The sequence below is a fragment of the Camelina sativa genome, chromosome 2 (genome assembly GCF_000633955.1).
Source record: "Camelina sativa cultivar DH55 chromosome 2, Cs, whole genome shotgun sequence".
Classification (NCBI taxonomy): Eukaryota; Viridiplantae; Streptophyta; class Magnoliopsida; order Brassicales; family Brassicaceae; genus Camelina; species Camelina sativa.
In genome coordinates this window covers 20,908,357-20,923,010 of record NC_025686.1, presented here as the reverse complement: position 1 = coordinate 20,923,010, position 14,654 = coordinate 20,908,357, and the positions used below count along the sequence as shown (strand labels likewise).

At 33.2% G+C, this 14,654-nt stretch overlaps 1 protein-coding gene across 1 annotated transcript in view; it reads left to right on the top strand.

Annotated features, from left to right (window-relative positions):
• The window catches only part of LOC104730728 (indole-3-acetic acid-amido synthetase GH3.6), a 5,813-nt gene continuing 2,951 nt past the window's right edge, over positions 11,793–14,654 (top strand). Inside the window, exons 1-4 of the mRNA XM_019236340.1 lie at positions 11,793–12,274; positions 13,144–14,040; positions 14,154–14,185; positions 14,330–14,625. Coding sequence (XP_019091885.1) covers positions 11,946–12,274; positions 13,144–14,040; positions 14,154–14,185; positions 14,330–14,625 — 1,554 coding nt within the window. The 5' untranslated portion in view covers positions 11,793–11,945. The remainder of the gene's footprint in view (positions 12,275–13,143; positions 14,041–14,153; positions 14,186–14,329; positions 14,626–14,654) is intronic.

Sequence of the window (14,654 nt, the reverse complement as noted above, 5' to 3'; positions counted from 1 at the left end):
TGTCTGAATTTTTAGAATGTCGAATTACTCGTACTCAGCAGAAATTTGTTAACCATGCTGACACAAAAGGATAATGAAATGGCGAGACACGAACCTTTTCATGGGGAGCAATAATAGAAAGTGGGATTCCAACAAAAACAGAAAACAAAAAGAAAAAGAAGTCTCCTTATCTCTCACACCCACTCACAAGTCACGAACCGTATAAATATATTGAAGGAATCATGCATCGATGACCAAAACATACACACACCACAAGTCAACAAAAAGAGGAAACAATTATCTTTTAGGATAACCCAATTTAGAAAACGTCTTCATCTTTTTCTTTTTGTTTCTTAAAACAAAATGTGTTCTCTCCATCTTATCATTATTATACCTCACCATTTTCTTCTTCCTCCTCTTCTTCTTTGTCTTCTTGATCGCACTAAGTAGACAACCAAACAGTTCATTTCCAAAACATTAATTGGTCCACAAACACAAAACCCTTTAAAGCTTTAAAGCTTCCCATTACCAAAGCCTGTCTTCAAAATTTATAAGTTTGTATTGTATTGAATGAATCTAATTATTACCTCATATTCAATTTGCAAGGTGTCTACTAACTATTCAAGTGCACTATTGGAAACTATTGTTATCCCAAAAAAAATATGTAAAAAATAACCAGGTACAATATTGGAAATTTTATCCTCCCAAAAACTATGTATAAAAATTATGAGATTTAATCATCCTCCCAAAATATAACAAAAAATTTGAAAATCACCATTTCAAAAAATTATGAGATTTTATGTCTTCTTGGACCTCATATTAATATATACCTTACAAAAGCCACTCATATACATCACTTTTTCATAGATACGAATCGAATAGACGTGACATCAATCTGAAACTCTTCTAACCATGATGCCGAACTTTGAACTTTTCCGTTTGCTAATTAGTGACATAATTAAAAATATAGTAATGAATTACGTTTTGATCGAAATAGAGTTATCGAAAGACCAGTCATGTGGTCTAAATTGTCAAAAACATAATCAATTCTGATCATATACGAACTCTATTGAAACAAAATTAATCTCATTGTCAAAGAATAAAATTCCATGAGAAACAGACTTCTGCATGACGTATGCGCATATAATTAACTTTTTAACCAGCTTAGAACTATGCCTAGTCCAACACTGATGTACTAAATTATAGTCAAATGTGATTTGATCCGATTTGTTTGCCGGTTTTATTTCCCTCTCTACTTTTTAATTTTCATGGTCAAAACCCTTTTTCGCATACTTTTCTGTATTGTATTTCTCATGTTGCTAAATTCTTTTAGATAATTCAATTCGAATTTTCCAGATTAGGGTCGAGTGTATGCGTCTAATATCCTTGCTATATATATTCCTAACCTCCCGTTTAATATTTAAATATACTGTTTTCTGCGAACATATTAATGCACCCTATACGCCTAGCTATTATGCCTACATCTATACAACTCTATGTTTTCCACTTATGTCTTGAGTTTGTTCCCCACCTTCTTTGGTCTCCAACAAAAGATCTTCTCCTTTTCTTTGTTACTTTGTTTTCTTCTTTCTTGTATCATAACAATCGATCTATCATTTTCTCTCAAAATTATTGTCATCTGAAAGCTAAATATAAAGGGCACTAACCATTTCTCAAAGCTACAAAACTTCATTGCATCATCCAAAACCTCATCAATATCTAAATTATTTTCCACACCCTCAACCCCACATATCTAAAGTTTTTTCAATGATACGACAAGAATCAGCAGAATTATTATTGCTAGGACTAACCCTGTCAAAGTCATGTAATATGCCATCGTGTAAATTTGTTAGATCATGCCTCCGGCTCCAATCACTATTTTTATACACAACGAGAACACATTAATGGAAATATACTTGTTAGTTTTATCGTGGTTAATCGTTTATCATATTTTTGTTAACAGATAAATTGTTCATCATGGAAATAATGTGAACAAAAATATCAGTGGAAGATGATCAACTGTTTAGGTTAGATCAATAGTATTTAATCGTCGAGACATCTCATATATTAGGGATATATAACAATATGATACAAAAAATTGAACCAGTATCCTGACTAGTATATAATTCTATTTTAGTATTTTTCAGTACGAGAAGTTTCAAATGCTTTTAGTAGATGTTCAAGGCTAAACACTTCGGCCGGAATGACCAACAACAAATGAGTCTTTTCGCCCACATCAAAAATTAGAAAAATATTTTGACTTATAAGATACTTAAAATTCTCTATTCATTTTCAATTGATTTTGAGTTGAAACCTTATAAATTTATAATCTAATATCATAAACCTATGTATCACAATAATATTACAAGGGATTTAATTGACTGAGATGAGTAAAAAAGTAAATCATTTAGTACTTATTCAATCCTGTTTTCCGCATCCATATAAGAATTCAAAACATATTTTTATTTTTTATTTTTATTTTTGTATATGGTAAGTCAACTAAACATTATTTTAAGAGATTTCCATACTTTAACTATTTTAGAGTCAAAACGAATGTAGATATGTTATCATCTGTCTAAATAAAATTATTCTTTATATTAATCAAGTTTAGTAAAAAGACCATGATTTTACAAAAATTTACAGTCACGCCGTCACGGAGTCGCCCAAAAAAGAAATAAGAAATACAGCTACAACCTTAGGTGAATATAACTATTTTAATGGATAAGCGAAAATATCGAATGATGCAAAACAAACCCATGTAAATTGAAGTGAATGACATGAAATTAGTGTTTTAATGTGACACTCGTTTATATGATATAAACTAAAAGATCTAAATGTTTTTCAGGGAAAATGATATAAAGAGTAAATGGACCCACCGGTTATGGTAATCGGAGACATGAACCGATGGGCTTAAAGTTCTTACGACTTAAAAACTTAATTAATTTAATTGCTTCTCATTGGAGCTTAACTTCATGGTCTCAAGACATTTTGATGCATTCTTAATTATTTATTTATCTGGGAGACTAATTAAATACCAAGTTGCTTTGTTATTTGACTTATTTGTATCCCAAAATCGATTCTTCACTCTTCAGTCTTTCGCTTAACCATGAGGACATGTCTCTACCTTACACAAAAATGCACTACCCTGCCTAATAGAAAAATAAATGTATTTATTTTAAAAGCTTTACAACAGCTCCACTTTTAAAGACTTCGAGTCGTAAAGCGTAAAACATCATAAAAGATTTAGACGTTTTAACTTTTAATTACTACTACCACCACACATAGAATAACAGAACCATCATGTTTCATTCTTAATAATATTCTACTCTTATATTGACCAACCGTAACCCGAACTATTAACTATAGCTTATTCCATTACAAATTTTTTTTTTTTAATTATTTTTTTCCATTACAGAATATATCACGCTTTAATGTATTTTTACCTCAAATTCAGTTGATGACAAATATGGATTGTGTGATGTAAACAGAAAAAGAGGGTTGTGTCTGACAGATTAATTTAGGCTCTATCTTATTTTTGATATGGTATTTTAACAACCTTTTCTCCAAAAATGATGGGGTTTTTAGCCATTTATTTTGAATGGTTATCTGATCAAATTTTGGCCAACTTGATCAATTTTATGTTAATTATTAATTTTCGCTAGAGTTGGATTGGTATATGTTAGGGTTTTGATACCATGTTAAGTTTCATAGGTTATTCTACATCAATTGATGTTAAATGAACTAGCTTGTGTCTGCTAGTATTACAATAAAAACAAAATCGAATTATAGTAAATCTATCTTAGGGCAGTTTCAAAATAAAGAAGTTAGTAAAAAAAAAAAAACTTTTTGCATAATATATGTCTATGAATTAAAAAATGTCAAGTGACTTTAGTGCAGTGGTCAAAAGTAAGTCTTTAATGCATAAGGCACCATCACACTGGGGATCGAGTCCCGCTCCCTACGAATATAGGGATTAGGCTAATGGGTCGGTCTGTTGTGGCCCGATGGTTGACAAAAAAAATTAAAAAAAATTTTTAAGCTAATTAATGCTTTTTTTGTTTAATAAAATAATGGAATCTCATTCCATTTAGCGAGGTTTTGATGGTAATCTATTTACAAATGTTATTATCATGTTAACACCCTAAGCTGCTGCTCAGAAGACTTATTTATGCCTAGATAAACTAATTAGCATTGTTGGGTCACTATGAGATTGTAAGATCTATCTTTAGAGTTTAAAGTGTGCCTCTTTTTTTTTCGTCCCATCTTGTCAATCTTTCTTGGATACATATGAATGTTTATCCTTTCCAAAATTGCTAATCACCCGTGCTTTACATCGTGCCATTTATCTCAAATCTAAGCCTAAGTCTACAACTCATGATAGTAGTCAGTGTGAGAACATATAATATAAAATGAAACTACTAACAATAATTTCAAATATTATAACATTTGATTGAAACGAAATATTGAAAAGGTAAAACCGACACACTCATTTTTTATATTGTTGTTGCATGTGATTGGAGTCCATACCATCCATTTATTCTTCATTTAGTTCCTTGTGTTATCAACTTTGGTACGTCTTAAAGTGTATTTTGAATCATTCGGTCTTTGCTATAATATTGTAAATTCCTATATATAGAAAATAGCAAGTTTGATATATATTTGTAGTCTACATAGACCATTGTGTTGACTATAAGCCGTAAGCGAGCTAACCCACCTTGGAAAATTTAGGCAAATTATTGGGAGTCAATTAATTTCCTTCTTTACCTTGGAGTTATAGAAGCGAGCTATAGCATTCTGGTAATTTTGAGCTTGCACTAGGGCTTGCTTTCTATTCTCGTCGATGATGGCGAGGCTATCGCGCAGCGCCTCGTTATTTCTTTGATAAACTATGTCTAAACTAAAATTTTGGCATATGCATATCATGAGGATTACACAATAGCCAATTATATGCGCATATTATAAAATTCTCTACCTATGTCATGAGAAATTTTGAATCCGAGTAAACGATGCCAAATTAATAGATACAATGAGGGACACGTTATGTTTGGTGAAACATTACTACTTCGGAACATATATCTTGCTTTCCAAGTTCTCTCTAACAGGAATTCATATTGTTTCATTACAAGACTTCAAAATAATATTAAGCAAACTATTTAGATATATAAAGTTGGTCTACATGATCAATTAATAAATTGTTACCCTCAAATTATTTAGTAGCCTACATTCGTATACAGATGTAAAAAGAGGACACTTGAGAGACAAATTCCCAAAGAAAACTGGTAATCGAAAGCATGTGTGGTTTCAACTTTTAATGGTAATAAATGAAGGGAAGAAAAGTCTTTTATTAATTATATATGTGTCATGTGGTGAAAGCTGGAATAATGCTGAAAAAATTAATCCCAATATTTGATCTTTTGATGAACTATCTTACTTACCCAAATGAAGAGGATGAAACATTTTGGTAGATAAAGATATAAAGACCAACAACAACACTATTTCAAAATACATGCGTCGTACCCTAGAAGAAATGTTTTGTCTTTAAAAAGGCGCAAATAGAGAAGACATGAAGTTTCTTTTGCCCTAGTTTTAATTAGTGGTTTCTTTTAATAGTTACCTCTCAATAAAGTCAAGGATAAGGATAAAGTCAACAGTACTTCTATATAATTTTGATGTATGCACGACCGATCGATTTCAAGATCAATAATTGTCACGACAAGAGATAGAACTAAGATGTAGACATTAAGCTTTCGATGGGGACGATGCTAGAAGTGGTGTGGTAGGTATAAGTGTGGTAAATATGTTAACTGTGGTAGGTACAATCCGGATGATATCATCAAAATACTGGATGGTAAAGAGATGTCACATTACTTGGAATAAATTGTTGGTGCATGCATTCTAATGATGATAAAAAATTGTTCAAACTAGTCATATTTATATTCATTAAAATTGATTGTAAGAACAAAGAGAATTGGACATTTACTAGTTTAGTCGTTTATATATCACCCTTTTTTTTGTAAATATATATGAAGATGTTGTGTGCACTTACAATATAGACTGGCCATAAGATCAAATATTTCTCCGATCCATATATCTCATTTCTTGTTGTTATATTTAAACTTTAACACCAGATAAAACTAGAGACTTAAGAGCTAAACACAACAATGTTATTACTACCGGTCCGGGTCAATAAGATATTCAAATTGTAAAACTACTTAAAGTTTTTTTCGTTTAAGAAGGTGCTACAGATTACCTCTCTTTTTTTTTTTTTTTTTTTTTTTAAATCTAGTGTTTTTTTGGGGGCAAAAATCTAATTGGTATAAAATATGTAAAATTATGGAATTATATCGTGTTTACGGTTTAAGTTATCAGTAAATGAAAATTATGAAATGATAATATTTAGAAGGAAAAAAATGGCACCGTGTGATGATAATGGATGGCGAAGTGACGCATCGCATTGGAATCATGCTTTTAAAGAAAGTTTTAAAAATCAAATCAAACCTTTATTTATTTGTTCGTGATTTTGTTTTTACCTTTCCGTTCTGTAATATTGTCATTCCCCTCGTTACCAAATTTTCAAAAGACAAATTGATGTTCTGCTTTTATCATTTGAAAGCTTTGTTGAATATTTTGTCATTTCATTTCTCACTCGATTATATATATGTGCCATTATCTTTCTGCTGAGACCGTACGATCTTGTCGTACAAAATAGTCAAGAACATATTCACATTGAAACCACTTCTTTCCAATTACGATTCACCTCCCTTTGAGGTTTCTAATTTAAACATGTTGTAATATAGCTAGAGAGAAAAGTTACGGACATACAAATCAAAAGTCTAGATGCATGGTTAAATGGAGAAAGCTAAAAAAATCCTTACTGATCTGCCAAATTTGTATGGCCGAAAAGCAATTATATATGCCACTTAACCTAAAAGTTGAATTCAATATTTGACGAAATATTAATGAAATGAATGATACCTTTGAAGACTAATATTTAAAACCAAAAAACAGTAGATAAGCCAAGTAATTGGTTGATTCCATTTAATAATATTTACAAGGTAGAGCTCCAAATTTGGTGCTGAAATCAGTGAATGATTTATGAGAAAATTTTACAAAATCTCATTTATGGCCTATATTATATGTATTGCGTTCCTTTATAAACATATCACACATATATGAATCGAGAGAAAAGAAGAAAACTCCATGATTTATGTCACTATTATAGATTCCTCCTATCTACATGAAAAGATGAGAAATGGAGATTTAAAACACAATCTCCAAAGCCCTTTTCGACTGTCAAAGAGAAACCACTTTCTCATGTGGTTTTTTGAATCTTCCCTACCCAATCAGTTTCAGTCGTCTCCACTTTAAATCTAAATTTATAATCTTGATTACTTCCCTTAATTATTTATATAATTTTAACCTCTTCATCAGACACGGTCCTGCCTTCACGTTACAGTACACTACTGTATTATAGTTTTTTGACCAAAAAATGTGTATATTAAATTGATAGATTATGCGTAGCTTTCAAATACATGAGGTAAGTTTTATTTGTATTTGTATTTATCCGTATGGACTGGTATGAGAATTTATTCAGGTCTTTCCATGGAAATATGAACTTTTTTTTTTCTTAAAGATGGATATATAAACTTTATGACGAGATTGATAGATCATCTTACTATACGATATAGAATGCGACTATGCGAGACCTGGTTTGAGACAAATGTATTGGGAAATCAGAATGAGTGTTATGATGAGATAATTCCACAAAAAGGTCCCGGCATATCATATTTTTACATGTCCAGTGGATGGCTCCTGGTTAGTTGATACTTGATAGTGTCATATTTTTACATTTCTCTTTGGTTTTGGATGGTTCAATAATTTGTCCAACAATATTGACATGCGAACAAATAGTTTATCGAAAAACTTGACTACTTTTAACTCCCAACAAATGATAGAGGAACCCAGTAGTTAATGGTGATTTAAGAAAATTAGTGTGTATAGACAAGTCACAACTAGCTAGCTAGGGATTTGAGTTTTGACTACATCCCACGGGATCGGTAAACAAGAAACAATTAGGGACCACATCATTGATTTCCACGAACTAATGTAATAGTACTATTAATCAAATTAAACTACTTCATAAGCAAATAGTAGTATATAAGTATACTTAACAGTAAATTATTAAATAACGCAGATATCCTATGTGCTGTTCCCTGGAAGTAAACCATAAAGCCATCTTTCAACATTCAACCATCCACATGCACGTTGTGACACCATCATTATAAGTTATTCGAAAATTCAGCAATTAAATAATAGCATAGATTATCAGCTTTAATTATCTGTTCTCATTCCTTTTTTAGTTTTCATCAGGAATATTGATTCGCATGTACGTAGCTGTACGTACTACGTAGGTATGAAACAGATACAAAACTCAGATATATTATTGTCATTACGTACTAGTTTTTCTTGCTTTACGAAAATTATCACGTGCGACGTATATGATTATAGGTTTAGGTCGAATGTTACATGCATGGACGAAACTTTTATTTTCTTAACTCTAAACATTTCAACTGTAAGAACTTTTTTTTCCATCCTCCACAAACAAGTTACAAGAAAATTACTTTTACCAACAAAAAAAAATGTTACAAAAAATAATTGCACATCATATTTCATACCACTTGGTTGGGCGATTTGATATCCTTCACTATCGTAGGGTCATTATTTAGTTAATCTCAACTCTTTATGTACTTGTTTCTAATGTGTCAAAGATATTTACTATGATCATACTGACTCATCCACGTATGGCTACTTGATAATTTAGGTTTACAAAATTGTAAAAGAATAAAAAATACAAATTGACATCTTAAGAGGAAAAAAAAGGGAGTCACTGGTCAAAGATTTGCAAACGATCTGTCGGTGCCTCCCATAGCCCTTTCCGTATAATAGCACAACAAAAACTCTTGTGTTGCTTTGTGATGAAACGTATAGAGAGTCAGAATCACCAAGTACATAAAAACAAAAGGTCCAGAAAACTCCCTCGCACTAACTTATAGTTAGAGATAATGAAAGGGTGCGGTCCTACCTTCCCTCTCGGTGCACCCGCTTCCACCTGATTTTCAGCCTATCATGTGGGGAGCTCCCACGTGGAATGACCGGATGTTCCGTGTCGGAAACAAAATTCTGTAAACGATCAAACCTCTTCTCCATTGTATTTAATTTTTGTTGTCATTATTCAGATATTGTATAAGCTTGGTCTAGCTACTTTTTTCTTGAAATTTCCTATTGGATTTAACATTTATGGATCATCCCCGGAAATAACGGATATTGCGAGCCAAAATATCAACAAAAGGGTACAAAAATACGGGCTGGATTGTGATGTCATATTGTGATGTTTTTTACGAAACTTTCCATTGCGAATTTTACATATAAAAATTCTAAGAATCCTTTTAAAACCAATCATATCTGCATAGGAAAAATTAATTCAGGAATATTAGTATGAAGTTTGACCATAATTAACAAAAAGCGTGACTACTTTGGAGAACTTCACTTTTTTGGTAAGTCAAAATTTTTACCTAAGTATTTGACTTTTCAATAACATGGAAAGGAATAATACATATTCAAACACGAATTAAAGATTGTTACGCTATATGAACGTCTACGCATATACGTTATTTTTTTTTTTTTGGTGGGATACGCATATACGTTATTTGTTAGGCACCGATTTATAACCTAAAATACATATCAGTCACTTTCTAGCTATATGCACCTCTCCATGACTACATGTTTAGTACTTGAATTTAGCCTTGATCATATGTTTTTTTTTTGAAATCTAACACATAAATTTGATTGTTACTTCTTTTATACTGATTTACGTTTTTTTCTACGGATTTTCTAAACGTGTTTTGATCGTATGTTTAGTATATTGGTTTTATTTTATATTTTATCAGTAGCTTTGATTGATGTTGAGTTTTGAAAGATATTCTTCGATTAAACATTGTTGCTCGAATAAATTGTTGACTTAATTGTCAACGAAAGAATATATATATATACTTTCTCTGATAGGACAAGTAATTCTATAAGTGTTTCATATATGTACATATAATATTAATATATTATAGATATTATTTATTCTTTTCAAATAAAACGGCTCACAAAACTGATATATAAGAGAATTTTCGTTTATGTCTTTGTGATACATTTGCAGATAATTTTCATTAATCCTTTATTTGGTCGTATAAATTATCTATATCTATTCTACAGTATACTTCTTTTATAAAGGTTAAAACAAAATCCAAGAACAGCAGACTATATATCTTTATGTATAGCGTCTTTCAATTTCGTTAGCATATTCTTCTAGAATTTGCTTGCACTATATAATAGAACATTCCAAAACAAACAGTACTGAGAAATGAGAATTTAACTAGATAAACAAGAATATAAATTGGAAAGCAAATGACACACACTCTTTGACGGGAATAATATCTTTGCTATATATTACCACCTTGGTCTCGTATCTCATTCTAGTTGATACCAAGACTAGACTTTAAATTCATTTTTTTGTTTGATTAAAAAGTAATTAAATTCATTTAAAAACGTGTTCTCACACCGAACAAAATGTTGAAAATATAAACTCATTTGATTTTCATGGATAACCAAAATGATAACAAATCAAGCAAAAAAAAAAAAAAAGTCGCATGAAAATAAAATACGTGAAGGCACCAAACTAGTAGTAGTAAACACAAAGTACACGTGTCAACCAATCACTATGGAGTCCAGCTGTAATGGTCCCTAGTGCGATACATTGACCATAGCGTGAGAAACTCGAAAGCGAACGCCGTTATTTGTGTGTTCACCGGGAAACGGAAGATGGTGTGTTGTGTTGTGTTAGCTTAGGGTTTTAGAAAAGTCTCTTGTGGGAGGAGAGGAGCTTTGCTGCCGGTATTTTGTGGGACAACTCCGTTAGAAACTACTGCGGATTCACCGGGGTATTGCCCGTTTCACGGTCCTGGTCAACCGGGTAAAAATATCCCGTTATAAAATCTGTGCCCTTTTGTATCTCTCATAAGCTCATGTTTGATTTGTATCTTGTCTCATTAATTAGTATAAAAATTATTATAGTTCCTAGTATGTGATTTTCGTTTCACTTCGAGTTATGTCGTTCTTGAACTTATGCAACTCGATTTCGAGATATGCAACATGATCATTTTTATCAAGTATCAACAATATAACATTCTAGCTAGTAAGTTTTAATATGGACCAATGACATTAGGCTAGCTATTATATGTTGCATGTTGCATGTTGCATGATCATTCCATGACCCTTTTTTTTTACAGCACATGATCATTTCATTTAAGGGAATAATTTAAGTAAAATAAGTGGGCAGAAAAAAAAAATTCAACCATACTTTATAGTTTTATTAACTAAAAAATAAAGTGGGCGAATTCGAGAGTAGTCGTATATATATATATATAGTTTGAATGTCCTTAATCTTTAAAAAACCTCTTCTTCAAGCCAGTACATTGACCATTACGGAAAAATAAAACGTCGAATAAATAAAATATATAAATACCACTTTTTTGTAATGAAAACGAAATAAAAGAATTAAATTTTCAATTAAACACGAATAGTAAGCCGTTCACTTAAATCCTGGATTTAACATAACGCGAAAGTACATTTACACCCTTGGATATCTCGAAATCGAGTACTCCACGTAATGCTGACGTGAAAGTACATTTACACCCTTCGATATGCGAAAGGATCATTTTCACCTTCTTCCTTCTTCCCTCTATATATATGAACCCTTTCTCTTCCATTCCTCCTCACACCCTTCAAGCTTCAACAAAACCAGATCAAGCTTCTTCACTAATATCATATCACTCTCTTTAAGCTTACTTCTTTTTTTCTTAAGTTCTCTCATTTCGATCTTGTAACACACACACAAAAAAAAAACAAAAAAACCTAAAACGATGCCTGAGGCACCAAAGATCGTATCTTCTTTTGAGGTTTCTGATCAGAGCCTAGCGGAGAAGAACAAAAACAAGCTCCAATTCATCGAGGACGTGACCACTAACGCAGATGATGTCCAGAGACGAGTTCTTGAAGAGATCCTTTCACGTAATGCTGACGTGGAGTACCTCAAACGACACGGGCTCGGAGGACGTACCGACCGTGAGACATTCAAACACGTCATGCCTGTCGTTACTTACGAAGACATTCAACCTGAGATCAACAGAATCGCTAATGGTGACAAATCCCAAATCCTCTGTTCTAACCCCATCTCTGAGTTCCTCACAAGGTTTGACCATTTCATCTCTTTGTTCCTCTCTTACATTTTCTTGCATAACTTCTTTTTTTATAAAGATCCTCTGTTCATGCTTCTCTCTGTTTTGTGTTCTGTTTCATCACTTAGGCTAAGTTTTAAGATTCGAATCTCTAATGGGGTACTCAAAAAAAGTCTTTAACTTTTCTAATCCGTTTACTGTTCAAAACCTTTATCCAAAAAGAAAAAAAAGAACCACAACTTTTTCTGATGGGTCTACTTTTGTCGAAATCATTGGAAAAAAAAATATGCCTAACATGGTGTGGTTTATGTTGATTTGTGTGTAANGCCTAGCGGAGAAGAACAAAAACAAGCTCCAATTCATCGAGGACGTGACCACTAACGCAGATGATGTCCAGAGACGAGTTCTTGAAGAGATCCTTTCACGTAATGCTGACGTGGAGTACCTCAAACGACACGGGCTCGGAGGACGAACCGACCGTGAGACATTCAAACACGTCATGCCTGTCGTTACTTACGAAGACATTCAACCTGAGATCAACAGAATCGCTAATGGTGATAAATCCCAAATCCTCTGTTCTAACCCCATCTCTGAGTTCCTCACAAGGTTTGACCATTTGATCTCTTTGTTCCTCTCTTACATTTTCTTGATTCTTTACGTTTTATAAAGATCCTCTGTTCATGCTTCTCTCTGTTTTGTGTTCTGTTTCATCACTTAGGCTAAGTTTTAAGATTCGAATCTCTAATGGGGTACTCAAAAAAACCTTTATCCAAAAAGAAAAAAAAACCACAACTTTTTTCTGATGGGTCTACTTTTGTCGAAATCATTGGAAAAAAAAATATGCTTAACATGGTGTGGTTTATGTTGATTTGTGTGTAAACAGTTCTGGGACTTCTGGTGGAGAGAGGAAACTGATGCCAACAATAGAAGAGGAACTAGACAGAAGATCACTACTCTACAGTCTTTTGATGCCTGTGATGAACCAGTTTGTTCCTGGTCTTGACAAAGGCAAAGGAATGTATTTTCTCTTCATCAAATCCGAGTCCAAGACACCTGGTGGTCTCCCTGCTCGTCCTGTTTTAACCAGTTACTACAAATCCTCTCACTTCAAGAAAAGACCTTTTGATCCTTACACCAACTACACAAGTCCCAACCAAACCATCCTTTGTCCTGACTCTTACCAGAGCATGTACTCTCAAATGCTTTGTGGTTTATGCCAACACAAAGAGGTTCTTCGTGTTGGAGCTGTCTTTGCCTCTGGTTTCATCAGAGCCATCAAGTTTCTTGAGAAACATTGGCCTGAGCTTGCCCGTGACATTAGAACCGGTACTCTCAGCTCCGAGATAACTGATCTTTCCGTTCGTGAGGCCGTTGGGGAGATTCTTAAACCGGATCCTAAGCTTGCTGATTTCGTCGAGTCGGAATGCAGGAAGACCTCTTGGCAAGGGATCATCACTAGGATTTGGCCAAACACCAAGTATGTTGATGTTATTGTGACTGGAACAATGTCACAGTATATTCCAACTCTGGATTATTACAGCAATGGTTTGCCTCTAGTCTGCACAATGTATGCTTCTTCCGAGTGTTACTTTGGTGTGAATCTCAGGCCGCTCTGCAAACCAAGCGAAGTCTCTTACACTCTCATACCGAACATGGCCTATTTCGAGTTCTTGCCTGTTCATCGGAACAGTGGAGTCACTAGCTCAATCAGTCTTCCAAAAGCACTCACTGAGAAAGAACAGCAAGAGCTTGTTGATCTTGTTGATGTCAAGCTTGGTCANTACATTTTCTTGCATAACTTCTTTTTTTATAAAGATCCTCTGTTCATGCTTCTCTCTGTTTTGTGTTCTGTTTCATCACTTAGGCTAAGTTTTAAGATTCGAATCTCTAATGGGGTACTCAAAAAAANGTCACCACCTATGCTGGTAAGCATACCAACCACCTTTCATTGATTTGATCTAAATCTGATCATATTTGAATGATTTGATTAAGATGGAATCTTTAGTCTTCATCTACTTATATAAGATTAAATTATTGTTGAAATTTTTCTTGTTTTGTGATCTTTATAGGACTTTACAGATACAGAGTAGGTGATGTCATAAGCGTGACTGGTTTCAAGAACAATGCGCCTCAGTTCAGCTTCATATGCCGCAAGAACGTGGCCCTAAGCATTGACGCAGACAAAACTGATGAGGTTGAGCTTCAAAATGCAGTTAAAAACGCGGTAACACACCTTGTTCCGTTTGAAGCTTCCCTCTCCGAGTACACTAGCTATGCGGACACATCATCTATCCCGGGCCACTACGTCTTGTTCTGGGAGCTCTGCTTGAATGGTAACACGCCAATTCCTCCCTCGGTCTTCGAGGATTGCTGCTTAACCATAGAGGAATCACT